The sequence below is a fragment of the Athene cunicularia genome, assembly GCF_003259725.1.
Source record: "Athene cunicularia isolate RWA chromosome 2 unlocalized genomic scaffold, athCun1 chr2_part1, whole genome shotgun sequence".
In the NCBI taxonomy this organism is placed as follows: domain Eukaryota; kingdom Metazoa; phylum Chordata; class Aves; order Strigiformes; family Strigidae; genus Athene; species Athene cunicularia.
In genome coordinates, this window is record NW_020799095.1 from 17,604,139 (window position 1) to 17,624,972 (window position 20,834).

The window sequence follows — 20,834 nt, forward strand, 5'->3', positions numbered from 1 at the left end:
CATTTTGGTACTTGAACGCTAGGGTCTGACAAGTCCTTCCTCAGGAAGGATAATGAACAATCACTGTAAGTGCTTGACTTGAAATTTGCAGAGTTCCTGCTGCAGAGCCATCAAAGGTAAATTAATCCATAAGAAAGCACAGGGACATACAACCCTCTGACTGCCTGGCATGAAAAACACCTGAAAACTTCACTTTATGTTGATTAGAAAATCAACATACATAGGAGACAAACTGAATGTAAGAAAGCCTGACACAACTTAGACAACAGCAATACATTTTCCTATTCTGTCTAGGGAAAACAGAATTTGTATTTGTGCCAAACAATGCAGGAGAGTTTTTGGATGTTGCCAAATCCATTTAATTTAGAAAGCAAATATCTTCACACAGTTAATTGAAAGACCATTGATTAAGAGAGGTTCATAAACCAGCAGCTAGATAAAATGAAAACCCATTGGTAAATGACCACATGTTAGATAGATATTAGCACATGAATGGCATTCATTATTATCTTTACTGTTACCGTAAAGAAAAGGAACTTGGAAAATCCATCTGTTTCCACAGATGGAAGCCCCCTGACATGAGGCTCCAGAGAGTCAGGAACCCATACTCAGACCTTGGTGAAAAGAGAAAATTGCTGCCCCTGACCTGCCAGAGCACTAAGAGGACATGGGCTTCTTTTAGAGATCTTCACTGACATCCTTCTTTTATTCCCTCTGTTTTCCAAATAATTTGGCCCAGATATGCAAATACCAAAATTTTGGCATCCCCAAAACTCTGTCTCCTGGCCAAGAATATTTAGTATTTTCAAAAAAAAAGCTCTCCTACTCTGAGAGGAGGGCTAATACCAAGGCACTCTGAGGGCAGATGATGCTTTCTTACTTCCTACATATATTTGTTTATGTATGTACATACAACCACTCTTCATGAATCATTACTGTTCCAGTATCTTTTCCCTCCCCATCTACCACATCCCACCCTAAAACAATGTCTTGTAGGACAGTCTCAGAGAATGCAAAAGGGAAGCATTGCCCCTTGAGACTATGCAGAACTGTGCTTATTCCCATCATACGTCACTTTTTCTGGCAGTTTTCTGAAGGAAGCACCAGATCTTTGAACCCAATCTTTTCTGTTGTCAGCCAGGGCCAGAAGGATTACACATAGCAAAGAAATGAAGAGGAAATTAATGTAAATAATGTGTACAACAACAAGGGAAATCAGCACACAAGAGCCAGTGACTGATTAAAATGCATTCTTTTCTCACAGGGTCTCCTAATTAGCTTACTAATTCCATTCTCATCTATTTTAACAATTTAATGGTCTGTCACATAAAAAAATGAGCAGAATCTTTCTGCTCATTCCTTTCCATCTGGGGACGTTCACCTGAGAGAAACTGTTCCTTTTTCACTTCCAGCTCTGTCAATGGGATTTCCCTCTCCCTTGGGAAGGGAGGTGGATCCCCACACACACTGTGCCAGGCAGGGTCACCTCAGGCACCAGTAACAAGCTATATGGGTAGACACTGCCCTCCCACCGCACACTCTATTCAGCTCTCCTCACAGAGCTGTGCTTCCAGATGTTATCTCTACATCTGGCTCCCAGGTCAGCACTCTCATCTGGCTGACCCCTTAGTCTGAGCCCCAGTGGGTTCACCAGAAAGTGTAAGAGTCTGGTAGTAGGCACTGTGCAACATCTCCCCAGGCCCTCATGTCATCCTCCCCACAAGAAGGTTCAAATTCCCTCTAACATGGCTTACCTTTCTCACCTTCAAGGAGACACCCCCAACAGATTGTCTTCCTATCCTCAATGATCCCCAGTAATTATAGGAGTTGGTGGAGACAGGAACCATGTATCTATGGGGAATGAGGGCAAGATGGTCCAAGCCTGGAGAACAGGGGCTTGCTGCTCCTCCTGCTATTGGATAAGGACTAAAGTGTGGAGAGGGAAATAAGTTGTTGTTATTTCTCCTAAGGAGATCATTTATTGGAATTTATTTTTCTTCTTTTTTCACTTTAAGTGGCTCTAGTAAACCATTTAGGCAATAGGTTTAGCATTTCCTGTTATCTTGGTCAAGTTAGAGTAGCAGTCATGTCGGAGAACTTTCCAACACACAACCTGTGGTTCTCATGAGTCTGAGAGGAGGTTTGAGTATCTTTTAGCTCTAATACAAAGCTGCTTAAGGCCTTCAGGATCTCAGTTTCAGAGAATCTGGGGCAGAAATTACTCCATGCATGCTGCACACTTTAAACCCATAAAACCAGCCAACTTGATCTCCAACGAGGTTACTTGCAAATCCTTCAGATTCACAGGGCAGTAAACACAGTAATATACTGTCAACAGATAAACAGTCCATACTATCCATACTGCCCAGAGCATAAAACATGTTCTCTTGGGACAACTTTGCCAGTGCTCTAATGGAATTGACATTTTACAATCCTGGTGCTGAATTGTAAAATAACTTCTCTAGAGTCCAATTTTCCAATGTGAGTATTTACCATGAGCAGACAGATCTTCTTCTGTGTGGCTGATTTTAAGTATTACCATATGAGATTTAGGCAATCATTACAAGAATTTAAAAAGAACAAATAGAAAAACAACAGAATATGGTGGGGGTTTTTTATGGCAGCCTGGGTCACCAGCCTATCTAGCAATCAAATCAACGTGCACTTTAAGGGCACATTTAGTGTGCACCCTAAATCCCCTTTGGGACAGAACATGCATGGGCAGTCCTGTGCTTTCACCAGGTGCAGCAAGGTGGAAGATGCCTTTTCAAAAACTGATGGTGGAAATTTGGCCTTAAGAATATAGATGTAATATAACCTTTGAAATTTCTAAAAACTTAACTGATGTGCAGGGTCTTAAAAGCATGTTCCCAATTCAGTCTGAATGCAAATGAACATGTTCTGTTTGGAGCATAGATGCTATGTACATCAATAGATCTCATTGATGCATAACATCTCTTATGACCTGATCAACAACTTCAATAGACAGCCCTTGATTTCAATTGGACGTTCCTGGTTGCACATAACTAAAACCAAACATTAAACAAGCAGGTCCAGAAAGATCATTTAAGAAGAAGACTACATACATGAAGAAACCTTCCCTTCACAGTCCTTCTGAGGACACTGATACAAAAGAAACAAGATGGCTTTGTCTACTGGTGATGGAACATTGTGACTGTTACGGTTACGGCTCTCAAATTTAGCTAATTAAGACATATCTCAGCAGAAGAAAATATTTGTAAAGTCAGCGTGTCCCTAACAAGAAGCTATGTTGGTTAAAAAGGTTCACAAAATAAATTCCCAACATTCTTCAAATATATTCAAATTACTTCCCTAATTAATATTAAGAATTGAAGCTTTTGAGACTGATGTCATAGGGAACAAAATCTTTTTGTTTTCTGAACATATAAAATGATGACAGTTTTCTTTTCTGTACAGATTCTGAGCTCTCTAAGTTAGCTTAATTTGAGAAAAATGGAAGTCATTTCAACCATTAAATTTATTCTCTTTGCTTTAATTACAGCGGTCTTTCTAACATCAAATAGTATGTGCCTAGATGAACCGATGAAGTCCAGTCTGCAGAGCAGAGAAGATGATGACGATAAATATTACAAGGTAAGATCTGTATTACTATGACATTATCTGAGGGGACTGTGGGTCAGATCCTAAGTGCTTTGAATTTTTTGGCAAAGGCTCTAACCTCATTGCACAGTATTCAGCCTTACAGCACTAGCAGTATGAAAAAAGCTCATTGAAAGAATTTTCAGGAAATCCATTTTCTCGGACACACATACTGTGCAAATCAATTCATGTTTCAATTTTCTTGCAATACAGCCTTACGATTAGGTTAAGACTTTTCCTGAAATGTTTCTTATTTACACAGTGGGGCCTCAATTAACATTCCTGTCAGGCATTTTATGCACGTAATATAACAGATACATTATTAATCCAAAATTAATAAAGGTATGCTTGTAATACTCAAAGAATAATGATAAACAGAGAACATTTTAAATCTAATATAGCTAATGGTCTTAAAATTCTACTCTGGAAATTGACTATAAAAATATCTTTGCAGGGTTGCACATTTATTATGTCTCAATAGATGCCAAAAGAAGTTTGCACAGTTCATCTGTATTATTTTTCTTGTCTGCCCTGCAAATACTCCCTGGAAAATAAGAGCCAACCTCTCCTTTTGACTCATTATCATTGGTGTAATAAAGATCTTTCAAACCACAATACAACTTTAATTATGCTAGTGAAATCCTCTGGTCTTCAGCTCACTTGTCTTCTATATACTTCAGAAAGGCTGTTCAGGTGCATCAGAGGGATGTTTTAATCATGAGAGTATGAGCTAGAATGGTTCATTCCCCTTCTCTCACAGTAGAAGCTCCCAGGGAAGTCACCAAGCAGGGACAAGGAACTGAAATTAGTAATAGTAGAAATTGTGTCTTTAACAAATTAAAAAACACATTTGCACATATTTGCTGTTAAAGCTTGTACATGTATTTTTGTCACAAAAATAATTGATTTTCAATCTGCCCAGGGAAGGAACACTGCTATATAAGAAAGGGTCATGCTGATATAGCTATTTTTCAGGCAACAGCTGCCCTTTACATCATGACACAGGTAATCTACTAGGCTCGGTTCTGCATTGTGTGCTAGCATAGTCATAGAAAGTAGATTTTGTGCTGGTTGCACAAAAATTAGGACCCCAGAAGCTCCTAATGCATCATGTGTACTAGTGGAGGACTAAAGCAACTTAAAGCTCAGGGCAATCTATGCTGCAAGGCCAGAGCAGACACGATGTGGAATTGACCCAAACGCTTGCCATTCGTTTCCCTGGCTGTTAGCCTGGCAGAATATTGGGTCAAAAGCATTCACCCAATGCTTAGGAAGAAATGAGGTATACCTTCAGGTAGGTTGTCCCATCCTCCTGTTCATCCAGACCAGAGAAGTAGTTCACATTACAATGAAGTTTAGCAAATATAGTTAAAAAAGCATTAGATATCCAAAAAAAGATTACCCAGCAGCTTTCTAAGGAGACATGAAAGTGAATACTTTGTGTGATTGGTAGCTGGAGTAATGCCCTGTAAAATTATAGTGTCCTTTTTTAAATTCTTTTTCTTTAGATTAAAGATAATACCATGGAAGAAAAGCAGAGAAGTCTCAATTTTGAAGAAATTAAAGACTGGGGATCAAAAAATATAATTAAAATGAACCCTCCTGCATTAAGCAAGATGCCAAATTCCATTGCTAATTTACCTCTTAGGTTTGGAAGAAATTACCCAGAAGAAAGAAGCATTAAACCATTTGCCAATTTGCCTCTGAGATTTGGGAGAGCTTTTGGAGAGAACATACCTAGACATGCTCCAAAGGTATCACACAGGCTTGGGAGATCTCCACTTGTTAAAAGTGCCAGTCAGTCACTTCTAAATTTGCCACAGAGATTTGGGAAGTCACTATCTGTCGATCTGTCTCAAGACATTCAGGAATCTGAACCAGGTAATACTACACAAGTGTTCAAGCCGTTAAAAATGTATATTAAAGCATAGGTTAGTGGTGATCAAATACAAAATTTCCTCAAGGGATATCCCTATGCATTTCGATACGAGTCCAGTGTGCCAAAAGAAATATTTGCAGTTCATCAAATCAAAAATCTCACCACAAGAACTATAGTAGAGAATCTTTTTATGAAATCTTTTCTAATGAGAAGATGACAAATAGCCAAAGCCAAAAATGTTCGTATGACAAGATTAGGTTTGAAAACACTTTTTTAGATCAGATTTCATTTTGAAAAGTTTAAAGGTTTGACGAAAAAGGTACAGAATCATTAAAATATCCAGATTCAGGACTATAAAATGACCAAACAAAATTACCTAAAAATTACTCTTCCATTTTCTAAATTTATGCAAATTAGAGTTAAAAAAAGATTTTAAAAATCCAAGCTGAATTGCAGCATTTTGAAAATACCAGGTTTTCTTTCATCTGAACCTTTTTTTTTTCCCAGATTGTTTTACTGAAGCAAAGTTTGAGATTTTCATTCCAAGTTTATATGAAAAATTTTTTTCGACATCTCAGAAATTTTTTCAAGATTGGAAAGATATTTCCTGCCCATTACTAAGAAGAATTTAAACCAGCTCTTTAATAACAGTCCTTCTTAGTGTATCTGCGGATTTATCTGAATATACCCATTTGTCACGGAACAAAGTTTCAGTTGACTACCCCTGACTTGCATCTGACACATACATAAAGTAGTTCAGGCCAGGAAAGATAACTCATATATCAGAAGCAAAGATTCTTTCTTATTTAATTTGATTCCTTTCATTCCTTTCTCATTGTCTTACCTAACTATAACAGGTTTTGTTTTATTTGTCTGATATTTTTAGGGATATGAATTCTAACAGTTATGTTAATCCTGGAGCGAAATCGTGAAGACAGAATCTGAAAGACTTGCAGTGTGTTTTCAAAACTAAAGGTCATGAAGAGGAAACATATAACTGAAATGCAAACCTGTCGTCATGTTATGAATAATGTATTTATTCTGTACAAACCCTTGATGTATAAGGCAATGATAACTGTAGTGACTGTTGTAGTAGTTCACTTCAGTGGCAGTGTAGTATAAATTCTATTTACTCCTGTGCAACTTACGTCCTGTTGGCTGTAAAACCTAGTTTCAGAACAATGGCTGTACAATTGAAAGCATTTTAAGCAAAATTAAAAGCAGCATAGTATGAATAAAGAAGCATGGCACAAATAAAAAGAAGTCTATGATGTGAATAACAAGCAGAAGCAGTATCAAAACCATCAGTACCCTTTGTGTCACATGCAGATAAAGAAAATGAAGAAAAATGCAGAGAAAGCACTTTTCCTGTTGTTTATGAGTCATGTTAGATATAAATCTGAAAGGTGACTTGCCAAGAATTTACCACAAATAAAACCTAGCTTCTTGGACACCACCCCCACCCCACCCCACCCCCCACCCCCAAGGAATAACTTCTAGCCAATGTCATATTGTAATGCAATTATCTTGGGTTTTATATCTGAGATAATGCCATCCTTAATGTCCTATAAGATCTGCCCTGTGGGTGTCCTCATTCTTCTGTTAATGTGAATGACATTACAGCTACCAGATATACATAAGCCCATATTTCCATTTCGTATTTCTTACGAAAACCATTCCCTTCTAAGTGGAATGTTGTGTGTTTAGGCTTCCTTCAATTTTTCAGTAAACTGTTTTCAGTAAGAGAAGCTGATTTCACACCTGTTACAGGGAAGCCAAATCTGGTGGACTACAGGTTCTGAAGGATTGTTTCTTCCAGCCCTCAGATGCTGCATTATCTTGACACCATGTCCAGCCAATGGTGGGTGAGGCATCCCCCAAAAAACACACCACACATATGTACACACACTATACAGCTACAGTTGACTACCAACAGACAAGAGAGCAGCACCTTTACAGTCTCCACATACACACCAACAAGCCTGACATAAACATACAAATGGGCTGATCCTGTTCTCATTCACAAGCTAATCACACCAAGAGCTGGCCAGCAGATCTCCCACCAAAACACAAGCAAACAAGTCCCTCCAGTAGCTGTTCCAGACCTGTGGTCTCTCCAGCAGCTGGCTCTCAGACCCTTGGTCCCTCCCTTGTCCCAACCTATGGTCTCTCTGGTAACTGGCTCCCACACCTCTTCTCCTGTTCACCAGTTAGTCCAGCTTTAAATTCATATTAGAATCACACACACAAATGGGTCCCTTTGTCAGCAGCCCTTAGATGGTCAGTCTGTTCAATAGCTGGTATCCAGACAATCTGTCTCTCCAGTTGCTAGCCCTCAGAGCTGCAGGTCCCTTTGACTCTCTGTCTCTAAATCCAGTGGCTGGCACTCAGACCACTCGCACTACTCACCAGCTAGCCTGGCTTGAAACTTGCTAGCAGATCACACACACACACACACGCACAGAATAGAGAGCACACTCACATAAGAAAAACATTCAGTTATTGAGTTTAACAAGATAAGACACTGTGATGATCAGGCACAGGGCATAGCCTGACAAAAAATACTGACAGCAGCTGGACTGCATGCAGCCAACCTCTTTCATTCCCCCTCTTCTTCATTTTCCCATGCTTGTTCTCCCCCCATCTATCTTGATCCCTCCCTTTGACACTTTGGTTCTCCCCTAAACATCCCAAAATAAGTTTAGCACTTTCCCACATCCCTTAAAACATCCCATAATAAGTTTTATGTGATCCTACAAGCCCTCTCAAATATCCCATTGTAAATTTGCTCTTTCCCATGAGATCCATGATAACCAGTTACAGAGCTCTGGCTGAACCTCCTCAAGGCACTGAGTGGTTCCTTTAAGGTCCCATCAATCAGTGATCTAAGAGTTCTGCTCTTTGTTACTGTCTTGTTATCTCCTCTTCCTCAGGGTTTGAGTATCTGAGAGTTTAATTTATTATTTCTCCTGTGTCTTGTCTTAGTCTTTTATGCTGAATAACCAGTAACCAGATAACCTTACATTTCATATATCTTTAGAGGAACTTGGAAAAAGCCCTAATCAAATGGATCCTTTTTATCAGAATAATTCATAGCTAGGACAAAGCCTGAGTTGCCATTCATCTGCAAAGTTAATGAGACTACTAGACCACAACACTATTCAACCTGTGGCTGGAGAATCTAATTCAATCCAAAGTAATAAGACCACAGTCCTGAGAATATCTAGTCTCTCTACTCACTCAAACTTGAAATATCAAAGAGATAGGGACATCTAAACAGATTATAAACAATGAGATTGTACCTTTTGAAAGTAAGAGTCCCAATCCAATCTTTGGGTTTATCTCAGTCTCAGAAAACACTTTACCTAACAAGTGCTGGTGAAAGACCAGTTTTGCAGCATAGTACTTGGATACTGCAGTCAAGTCCATGCTGAAGGACACTGGTCAACAAATTGTGTGGGGCAAAGTCCAAGACCCAGCTGACAAAGTGGAAGCCTTGTCATTGCCTGCTGCCAGAACAGGATAGTATTTTTCCTTTAGTTAGGAAAACTGTGGGATCTTTAAGTGATTTACAGTCAGATGAACATCAGGAGGAAATGCCCTGAACTTTGAGTTGTGTTCTGATCCTGCAAACCTCACTGCACATCATGTGAACCAAGAGCAAACAAGATTTGTGAGAATCCCTGAGCGGCAATAGAAGCTGTTTTTATAAGGCACATATCACCTAGCAACAGGGAAGGGGTACACATCAATTGGCATTAATGATGGCTGCTAGGGGAGGAAAGCAGAAGCCCCAACACTGGCCCAGCAGCAAGTACGATTAGGTCTGCCCTGCAAGCTCCACAGCACAGATACAGAAGATGGCCGTTGATTTATTTTCCCTCAGCAGAGGAAAAGCTAGGTGAAAAGTACATAAAGGAGGAATTATGCTGTGCTGTGCAAAATTTCTGTTTGGCTTGAGAGCATATGAGCCAAGAAAACAATCACTGGATAGTGCAACAGGAGGGGAAGGGGCACAACAGGCAACGTGCATTGCTATAGCTGTTACTCAGCAGATTATTTATTATCCATGCACAGATATTATTCATGAATTGGGAAAAAGCAAGGAAAGGACTCAAGTAAATCAAGTAACAAACTATCAAGGCTTACCAGTATGTATTCTGGTAGGGTTCAGGAGCTCCCAGCCTTCCTTGCCATACACATAATATTTATGTCCATTATTAAAACCTTCATGTAAAAACAACACTAGGCTTATTTTAGATTCTGACTTTAGCTTATAGAGAGGACAGCTGACAATCTACTGATCAATTTATAAGTCTGAGGGCTCATCACGTTGTTGATTTCAATGTATCATTGGGACAGATTTAGTGGAATGTAAAGAGACATTGCTGTTTTACCCTCAGAAGGAGCCGAAGACTTGGGCCTCTGACATTTGAAATCTGTCAGTCTTAAATTCACTTCAACTGCTTTTGCAACTGTATTTCACGTTTTCTTCAACAAATGACAACTGGGTTAGCCTTGGTCATCACAGACCACTAGTAATTTCCAAATGCTAAACAAGCCATTTTAAAAATTGCTCCCTCTTGAAAAGTACTCATTAGCAGGAATTGGAAATTTTTTCATTAGTTACACCCATTAAAGTACATCAAGCACAGATGCATGAACACCCATAGATATCCAGTTCACACTTGTGCTGCTCTCCTGATGATGAAAGGTGTAGAATGGCCTCAGCTAGTGCCACTCAGCTCCTTTGTAGCACAAAATATGGATGAGAAAAACCTGTGCTATTAGGAAGGGGAAAAGAGGCTTAAGGTATCCTTACGTGTACTTTATCTCAAAGAATGATGGATAGTGTAAAATACATTTTTTCTTCTTTACATATCTATCACAAGGATCCTATGAAGTGATTAACCAGAATTTCAGTCCTATGGCCTTACCCAGAACCATATCCAATTAAAATTTTGGTGAAAAACAGCAAAAATGGTTTTCTTTTACAGATGTCATCCCAATGATCCACTTAGAGTCCTACCGTTAACTGGTGGAAGAAATATTCTAGACAGGCTTTCAGAAAACTCAGATATATTAGTAGGCTACCACTGTACTTGCATTGTAAGAAAAGTACATGGTTATAATAGTTTTCTAAAAAGAGAAGGTATTAAATGCTATTCAAGTTCATTCCATCTCTTTATGACCATCCTCTGACCTTCTGATAGGGCACAAAGTAAAAGGAAAACCAGAAGGCTACTTCTATTGTTAAAAAAATGAGTCAGGTGATTAATACAGACATAGGTCAGAAAAAACCTTGCACAGGAAAATTCATTTTGCTACATCCCAGATTTTTAGAGGCACCCAAGTACTGCTTTATCTCACACAGCAGCACCTCAGCAGACAATCATTTCTTTTAAGCCTAGCATTCAACAGGAGGTTGGACCAGATGATCTCCGGAGGACCCTTCCAACCCAGACTTCTTTGTGACTCTACGGTTCTTCAAGCTTGGAAGATGCAAAGCTAAGACAAAACTGTTACTTCACAAAGAAGTCTTTATTTCTATTTCCTTATATACCTTTATATCTTTCACCCCACGTCCCTTGCCAAGTGTAGGTCACTTGACACAGCAGAAGGTTTCCTAGTCAATAGCAGCAATGGTGCAGAAAGGTAAGAGCCTTTAACTGTTTCCATCTTCTAGAATTTGCTGACCACTTCACTCTTTCCCCCTATTTTGTCATATTTGGGGCACCTGTTCTGGTTTTGAAGCTTTTGTACTTAATATATTTATCTCATCTCAGATGCTCACAACAGTTGACTTCTACCATACTTACCAGTTACCATGTTCATTGTCCTTAGTACGACATCCAGATACTTTGTCTCTTGCAACACACTGAAAATTATAGGCACAAGCAGAAACCAAATGGAAGTCAGTTTATGATGCAACAGAGTTGAAAGCAAAGCATGTATCAGAAACTCTCCTCTTCCACTTCTTTCAGAATTCCTGCAATTCAGATGGACCCAGAGGGTTGATCTTAAATATATAGCTAGAGGCAGCCAATAAACAAATAAGGAATATTTTCAACCCTTTCAGTTACAGCTTCACATTCTACCTATCACAAGACATTTACTCTCCTTTCTCCTCACATTTACAACACCACAATTACAACAACAGAAATTCCCCATAATCATTCCACTTTTCACTCTCTAGCTGTGTTCGGTCCGTTTTGCCTGTTACCTCTCCCGATTATTACCCTTATTCCAAATTCTTCATGTCTCTGTTGGGCACCAAAAAGGACTGTGGTGGGTTGACCCTGGCTGGATGCCAGATGCCCACCAAAGCCACTCTATCACGCTGCTCCTCAGCTGGACAGGGAAGAGAAAATGTAATGAAAGGCTCATGGGTCAAGATAAGGACAAGGAGATCACTGAGCAATTACCATGACTGGTAAACCAGACTTGACTTGGGGAAAATTAATCTAATTATCTCCAATCAAATCAGAGCAGAGCAATGAGAAATAAAAACTAAATCTTAAAATGCCTTCCTCCCACCCCTTCCTTCTTCCCAGGTTCAACTTCACTCCCGATTTCTCTACCTACTCCATCCCAGCAGTGCAGGGGAACAGGGAATGGGGAGTTTGGTCAGTTCATCACAAATTGTCTCTGCTGCTGATCCTTCCTCCTCAGGGGAAGGACTCCTCACACTCTTCCCCTGCTCCTGCAGAGTTGTTTCTCTCACATGCTCTCACTCCTCTCTCCAGCTGCAACTGTACAGGTTCCCCCCTCACCCCCTTAAATATGTTATCCCAGACATGCTACCACTATCACTGGTGGGCTTAGCCTTGGGCAGCAACGGGTCCATCTTGGAACCAGCTGGCATGGACTTTATCTAACACAGAGGAAGCTTCTAGCAGCTTCTCAGAGAAACCCTGCCTTGTAGCACCCCTCTACCAAAACCTTGCCATGCAAACCCAGTACAATGTTGAAGAGAGTCAGTCTAATGAGCTCCATGTGCTGTTCGTTCCCAGCAAGACTTAGCTGGTCCATTTGCATGAATTAGTGAAGGAGAACAGAGAGGAACTTTTTAAAATCAGCCATTTCTCCTAGCTGCTTAACATCTGCATCTTGGGGTAATAAAAGTGTTTAGAATTAACTATATGAGCAATATGGAGAATTTTATTTGTAATGGAATGGAGACAAACTTTCTTTGAACCCTGATGTTGAAGAGAGAGGCTCAAGGAAAAATTAAAAGCATATGTTAGGTGCTGAGCTTGTCTTTGAGTGTGGTTACCTTTTTGACTAAGTACCTACTTGCCCTTAGAGACCATCATCAATTCCAAGAGCTGCAAGTCTGCCTCTCCCTCAAGAGGCATTTCAAATAAAATGGTACCACCTAGTTTAGCAGCTGGTTTATTTTAACAGCTAAGAAAGAAAAGTCAAATTTAATTTAGATGCCTGTGAAGAAACTAAATATCAGTGAAGATACACCGGAGTACCTATAGTGTAGTTATACTGGCATCATATATGGCTTATGGAATCCTGAAAGGTGTGTCAGTGTAAGGGATTCTGAATTGCTCTTGAACTAGGAGTGTCTGTCTTGTGTGGAAAGAGCAGAGGAGGGGAAAAGAGCAGACTGTCTTCAGGAGGTACTTCCTGTGCCAGCTCAGCCACCATCGTATACTTCTCAAAGTTCCATATTTCAACATGTTTCATAACAAATTTATTCTTGCACATATTTATACTGCATATGAGTTTATGAATCCCCAGGGGCAGCCTGGAGGATTGCGGAGACCACCCCCATCTCAAATGTATAACTAGCGATAAATTCTTTCTGGGTCTTATTTCCCTCTCCTGCTAAGTGCAGATGGTGCACAGTTTGGCACTGGCACAACAGCAACGCAGGCGCAGGCTGTGCCTGTGCAGTGATGATTATCCTAGTTACCCCAGAAATCACAGAGATGAGGATATGGTAACTTGGGCAACTGTGAAAAGGGGCACGTAGTCTGCAGGTTATGTATAAAGTAATAGCTTTCCCCCGTTTTCCAACATATAACAGCAAAATATTCTCATTCGTTAGTATTATCTTGACAATTAATAATCTATTCTTGTTTTGTATAATACTGTTCTCTTAAATCACTGTTGCATTGTATGCTCTCATGTCTGCTCCAAAATTTCTTGTTCAGCTCACCAGCTAACAAGCACTAGAGATGTCACTGTGCATGCATGTATACTTATTCTGTCTCTGTACACTTGACTGCCAGAAAATGTGATAAGCAGCAGCCTTAACTGAAACAATACAAACCTCTATAAGCCTGTATTTGATAGCATTATTCATACAAGGGATACATGGTAGCCCTTAAACTGTATAGGATCTTTGTAAAATATAAATTGGCATTGTGACCTGATCCTGCCCTCAGTTTGGGATAAGTCTAAAGTAACTCCACTAGAATCAATGCATTTATTGATTGATTGACATGACATGGAAACTGAGTGCAATTTAACATATAAATAAATTCAAGAATCATGGAAGATGTGAAGAAACTGCCATATGTAATTATGCAACATTTTTCATGTGAACAGGTCAACAGTGAGGCACAGGCACTTGAACCTTAGCGGCTAGAAATTAAATGATCCTTACCTGTTTCTTCTAACATGCAAGTCACATCTTCACATTCTGGGTTATAAGGTAAAACTAAGAAAATTATATGTAATTAATTCGATAATCTAAATAGTCAACTGTTGTACTCAAATGAAAGATATACATAAATACATTGTATATAGAAAAACTGTCTCGGAGGTACAAAATTTTATGTTTGTTCTCTAAAGTAAAAGCAAGACTGTTGGGATTAGCGAAATGCAGTCTGAAATTCCTGTAATTGCAAAACTGGTCTGTGACCACGAGAGGGCAGAAAGAACATTCCTTGTAAAGCTTGATTTTGGGGAGAATCAGGTATTTCTTTATAGAACCTGGGCTGTAAATTGCCGTAAGTGGCTGCTGGAGGAGTTAGGAAAATGCAAACTACACAATTAGCTTTACAAAAGCTATCTCATCGACTTTCAACGTTAACAAAATCTGGTCCATTTTTAAATAACTATTCCTAAAACAAGTAAAATAAATTAAAAAAAAAAAAAATCACAATGGCTTTTGACATAAAGCCTGAAAATAGTGTTTCTTGAAGTGTGTATTAAGCTGTCTATCAGTGCTTTCTAACTTTTGCCTCTTAGCACCAGTTTAAGGATAAGAATATGTATAATATCTCACTTCAGTAAGCAGCTTGCTTGTGCACTTTTTGGACCCAAACACATGTGCAGTTCTCACAACACTGCGGCTATCAAATTCAGTGAGAAGTTCAGAGAATGACATCTCAGTCCTCTTCACTGAAATGCTCACATCCCTCTATTTTCTCCACCACAATTACAGGAAAAATATGAATTAGAGAAATTATTTTTCTCCCTATTTAGCTAAGCAGGACTCACCTTTTCTCAGCCCACTGCCATGTAGGCAACAGAAACACAGCTCTAATCAGTTAGAAATTATCTTTCTATTTTCCATTTCCACTGGCTACATCACATTATACCAGCTGAAGCACATTCAATTTCAGCATGGAGGGGGTACTGGTTCAGTAACTGCCTCTGCAAATCTTCATCTTTTCGGCATTAGTCAACAGGAAGGTTAAAAGAGCTCTGACGGAGATCATACATGTACTAGAGCTGAATACAAATGACAATATATTTTATCTGTCTGTCAGAGCCATCAAGTGACATTATTCCCTGGGAGCTGAATATTTTGCTGAAGAAGGCAGATCACACTTCCAGTTCAAGAAGTGCCTTGTTGCAAGGCTCTTTCCTCTCTTTGCTCCAGCAAAAGGGACAGTTTTCTTTATCCCACTTTCCACATAACTGCCACAGCATGGGAACACTTTTGACAGCCCTTGATTGTGGGACTGTAGAAGCAAGTAGTCAATAGGGCACTGGGGTAAGAGGGAAATTGTGAGCAAGCTCTCAAGAAAAGCCATAGAGAGGTAGAAATGGAAGGACTACATGAGGAACTCACTGCAGAACACCTTTAATATGCTTGGGTAGATAGCTTAGTAAAGTTATCAGGCTTCTAATTGTCATTTTTTATGACTGGGTTGAGGTCATTTTTCCTAAGGTCTGATGAATAGCCTGGGAGGAATTCTTAAGCACTCACTTCTTAATGCCACTTCATTTCTGCTTTTGCCTTCTGACTTCCACAGCATTTTAGAAGTACAACTGGTTGTGACAAGCTTATTCTCTATATTCTTCACAACACAAGATGGGATGAAAAGCACAAGGGTGTTTCACTTAGCTGTCTTTGAAAAGCTTTTAAAACACACATACACAAGTCTATGGGCCCTGATGGGATAAGTGCTGAAGGAGATGGCTGATAACATCTTGAGACCACTCTAAATCCTGAACATGGCAGCTGAGAGGTGTCTGAGGACTGGAAGAAAGCAAATGCCATTTGTATCTTCAAAAAGGGCAGGAAGGAGGACCCAAGGAACTACAGGCTGGTCAGCCTCACTTCCATCCCTGGGAAGGTGATGGAACAACTCATCCTGGAAACCACTTCCAGGCACATGAAGGACAAAAAGGTAATGGGAGTAGTCAGCATGGATTCACCAAGGCGAAGTCGTGCTTGACCAGTCCGATGATGTTCTACGATGAAATAACTGACTTGGTAGACAAGGTGAAAGCACTGGATATTGTCTACCTTGATTTCAGTAATGCTTCTGACACTCATAAAACCCTCATAAGGAAGCTGATGAATTATGGTCTGGATGAGGAGACTGAAAACTGGCTGTATGACTGGGCCCAGAGGGTGATGATCAGTGGTACAAGGTCTAGTTGGAGGCCAGTAATGAGCAACTGAGATACTGGGGCCAGTCCTGTTCAATGTCTTCATTAATGATCTGGATGATGGATTAGAGTGCATCCCCAGCAAGTTTTCTGATGATAGAAAACTGGGAAGAGTGGCTGATACACCAGAGGGTCATAATGCTATCCAAAGGGACCTCAACAGGCTGAAAAAATGGACTGACAGGAACCACATGCAGTTCAATAATGGTAAGTGCAAAGTCTTGCATGTGGGGAGGAACAACCCCAGGCACGAGAACATGTTGGGGGCTGACTGGCTGGAAAGCAACTTTGCAGAAAATGAGCTGGGGATCCTGGTGGACACAAAGTTGGACATGAGGCAACAACATGTCCTCACCATAAAGAAGGCCAATGGTAGCCTGGACTGCATGAGAAGGACTGTTGCCAGCGGGTTGAGGGAAATGATCCTTCCCCTCTGCTCAGCACTGGTGAAGCCACACCTGGAGTACTGTGTCCAGTTCTGAGCTCCCCAGTACAAGGGAGAGATGGCGCTGCTTGGAGAGAGTCCAGTGAAAGGCCACTAAGATAATGAAGGGTCTGGAACATCTCTCATTTGATCAAAGGCTGAGAGAGCTGGGACTATAGAAGACTAGAGAAGAAAAGGCCCAGAGGGGATCTCATCAATGTGTACAGCTATCTGAAGTGAGGGTGCAAAGAAGATGGAGCTGGGCTCTTTTCAGTGGTGCCCAGCGACAGGACCAGAGGCAAGAGCACCAACTGAAACACAAGAGGGTCCACCTAAACATAAGGAAGCACTTTTGACTATGAGGGTGACTGAACACTGGCACAAGTTGCCCAGGGAGGCTATGAAGCCTCCCTCCTTGGAAACATGGTCCTAGGCAGCCTGCTTCATGTGGCCCTGCCTGAGCAGGGGTTGGACCAGATGACCTCCAGAGGTCCCTTTCAACCTCAACCTGCCTGTTATAATTCCATTATTTTGTGATACCCATCTCTGCCTGACCCCCTTGTCACATCAGCACACAACACCCACAGTAGCCTTGTAAGGGAGCTATACAGAGAGGTATAAATCCTAAGGAGGACCTTAGTCCTCCCAATCATTTTTTTTCCCAAAGAAACTCACTAACCTGGAGATACAGGTGGCAGAGATATATCCAACTCAGGTACTGATAGATTTATCTGTGGGGTGACCTCTCTGTGTGAAGATTTAGAGTGTTGAAGTAATGTCCTAAAGCCTTTTTCCTCCCATCAGCACAGCCTCTGTAATAACAACTAAGGCAAGTAATTCCCATAGTCTCTTAAAACCACAACTCTAAATCTTCCATAGTATTTTTTTGGAAGGAAATAACAGAGTTTTTCAACAGCTGAGTAATTAATGAAATGAAGGAAAAGATTCTGCTGAGCCTTTCCATACATTCAGCTCTAGACTAAGATGAAGCATGGAAAAGAAACACTAAAAATATTTTTTTTCAGAATATATTAAACTTGTGAACTCTGGGAATTACTGATACAGCTACATCACTTGTACATGGCACAAACATTAAAGCGTAGTTCACTTTAAAGTGATGGCCAAGACATCCATGTTAAAAACAAACCAGCAGTCCAAAATCATAATAAACCAATTACTGGCTCTACTGGATAATAATAACACAACAGTGCATTTTAAAGGTATTCAGAAAAGCTATTTTTATATTATCACTTGCCAAAAGACTTGATTCCAGCTTTTTTCACACTGCTTTTCCAAGAAAAGTAGGACCTCCAGCTAATTTTGCCCTGTCTGGTGAAAGAAACAACAGAACAAAACCACTCTTTTCAAACACATCTAGTTATTTTGATGCCAATTCAACTCAAACAAAAACCACATTGAGAGAAAAGAAAAGGTCAGCAGGAGAAAGTAAAACAGATCAAAATCTATCACCATGTCTGCCAAACACAGAAAGACAGAAACATCCAGCATGCCAACTAAACAGAATCCAAAATCCACCAGTGGCCATGTCCAACTGTTTCGAAGGATGGTATGAAAATCCCACACAAAACCTAAGCAGAAAATATTGGTATCTCCAAGAATGGGAATAAGAAGTGGCAATTCACAGAAGTCCTGCTGCTGTGCTGCCTGCCTTATTTTAAATGTTCTAGGCTCAGACAACTTGTCAAGAATTGAACTGACATCCACATGACTTCACTTAATTATTCCCAATCAAATTTTCTGTAACAAACTGGCTTTTGGCTTTGCTTGTGGCTATGTTTACTGCTTTATTCAGGAGAGGTAAAACAGCACATCACCTACTTTTGTCTTGGACCCCAGCTCCCAGGCATGCTCTAACATCCTTCCCCCTCATGCATTAGACAACCATCTGCTGACATCACCAGCTGCCTCATTCTGTGTACCACCCCCAAAGATTCCCAACACCTCTCACTGAGATGTGAAATACTACCAGAATACAGGCCAAAACATAGTCACAGTGCACTGCACTGAACAAGAAGTTAAGCTTAGTTCATAGTGCTGTGCTACAGTTTCCTATTAACCTTTTATTCTGAAAACAGACAGACAATAAAGCTTAGGATGAGAGGGGCTACTCCCCAGATATTGTCTTCTGTTCTGGAATAATAATCTCTTTGGGCTTCAGTAAACACAATATTTGAAGGGTTATTACATTTAGAAATTAATTTTTCCTTACATATTGTTCCTCATAACATTAATGTATCATTTTCCTATGGCTTCCTGCCTTCTCCTACCGGAAGATTTTCCTCATCAAAAGGCCCATAGTGAGACAATTCATTCTCTTAGCCATGGATTTCTGAAAGCTCTGGGACTGAAATGTGAATGATCATGTTTCCTGCTTTGGAGAGACATCATCCTGGAAACTAGTGATTTCCTTTATGGGTAATTTCCCCTGGATCAATAAGGACTTGGGACTTTGGTCCTGCCAGCACCTGGCTCCACTGACTTTATCAGCTTTTTCCTACTGTTATCTTCCCCTATCTATCGTCAGCCCTCTAGCCTGAGTGGCCTCACTGAGCTATAACCCCCTTGGCTTCTTCTGCCAAGGAATTGGGCTAGTTTTGCCAGGGAACAGAACTGGACAGACATTGGGTGTCCTTCTGCATGCATTGGACTGTGTCCAGAGAGCATCGTTCATCGGAATGCCTTGACCCTTCGTCTGGATCCTGCAGCTAAAGGTAGGTGTCAAGAGCTGGGAACTTGAGGTTCTCAAGCCAGCCACCTAGAAATGCTGTATGATGAACTGTATGTTTCTGGAGCTGAAGCCAAGTTTTAGGATTTGTGTGGTGGCTTTGGACTAGTGCAACTGCAGGGACATGGGCTGTGTATGTTCAGAAGCCTTTTGATGAGGAGGTATAGGCTACTACCTATCAGTGGGGCTGGTGTTGGTATGATGGGTAAAATTGCAGATAGGCATAACTCTGAACATTGTGGATTTGGAGCTGAATGCAGTCAGATCACAATCTGGTGCTATGGATAACCACTGAAATGCCAAAAGACTATTGAAGTAAAATTGGTGGCATAGATTCATTCCTGCCTCAGTGGGCAGCTTCTGTCATGAAGCTACAAAGAGAAGATGTGAACAGTGGCATCTCCCCTTATGTGCAACAGGCAGGACAAAAAAAGCTACTAGTCCCAGTTATAATTCTGTCAGAGAGAAATACATTTTCCAGAAAGGTTAATAAAGCTGAATAGAGAGGAAATTCTGCTAGGGTCTGAATAGTGTGGACTCAGAAGTGCATTACATTACAGAACCTTCGCTGGAAGGACAGTCTGGCTTCTGTTTCTTGCCCACTTGTAGATTGTGAATCAACAACTCTGAACATTTTTCTCTTTGCAAGTCAGTGGTATCTGAATCTGAGTCATCAGTATAAGATTCCCATAGTGCTCATGTAGATACCATAGCAGACCACCAAACACTAGAAACTGCCAGCATGACAGAATTAATTTGATTTTTTTTCATTTGAACATGCTGTATCAGCTTCTTTTCTTGCAATACATACGGCCCAAACCCCTACACATCCTGGAAGAATAACATATTTCAAATATTTTCAGATTAGTTTCCTATTTTAATAAGGCAAAGCAAAATCTTTTGTATTTCACTGACATCTGCTTGAGAGAAGAGGGCTTGATCAAAATATCCCTTCTGTCAAAGCTTTGCAAAAGTGAGGATAGTAAACATGTACTGGAAAGATTAATATATATTGCTCCTTTCTCCTCAGACTTCTCTTGTCATTGTAAGATCCATATCCAAAAGCTAGCAGACCACTAAGTGTAGAGCCATACAGAAGTGGCTTAAAGGTACAACTCAAAATGTAAGGAGGTAAAACAAAGACCTCTCAGCCTTCTCCATTCGATGAGCCACTGGGTTTTAGTCAAAAGGAGTCTTGTCACAGCTTGCAGAGAGCAAAGTGAATTCAGTGCTTCCCTTTGTACCTGTGAACTTCTACTAAACGTTATTACACACCCCTACAGGGCTTGTCATAGAGC

The 20,834-nt window shown here is 40.3% G+C and overlaps 1 protein-coding gene across 1 annotated transcript; it reads left to right on the top strand.

The window, feature by feature from the left end:
• The first annotated feature begins 3,434 nt into the window (after positions 1-3,434).
• Positions 3,435-6,844, top strand: NPVF (neuropeptide VF precursor). The gene is made up of 3 exons (XM_026841706.1): positions 3,435-3,615; positions 5,130-5,502; positions 6,387-6,844. The coding sequence occupies exons 1-3, from the start codon at positions 3,475-3,477 to the stop codon at positions 6,392-6,394; spliced, it is 522 nt and encodes a 173-aa protein (XP_026697507.1). The 5' UTR covers positions 3,435-3,474; the 3' UTR covers positions 6,395-6,844.
• The last annotated feature ends 13,990 nt before the right edge of the window (positions 6,845-20,834 follow it).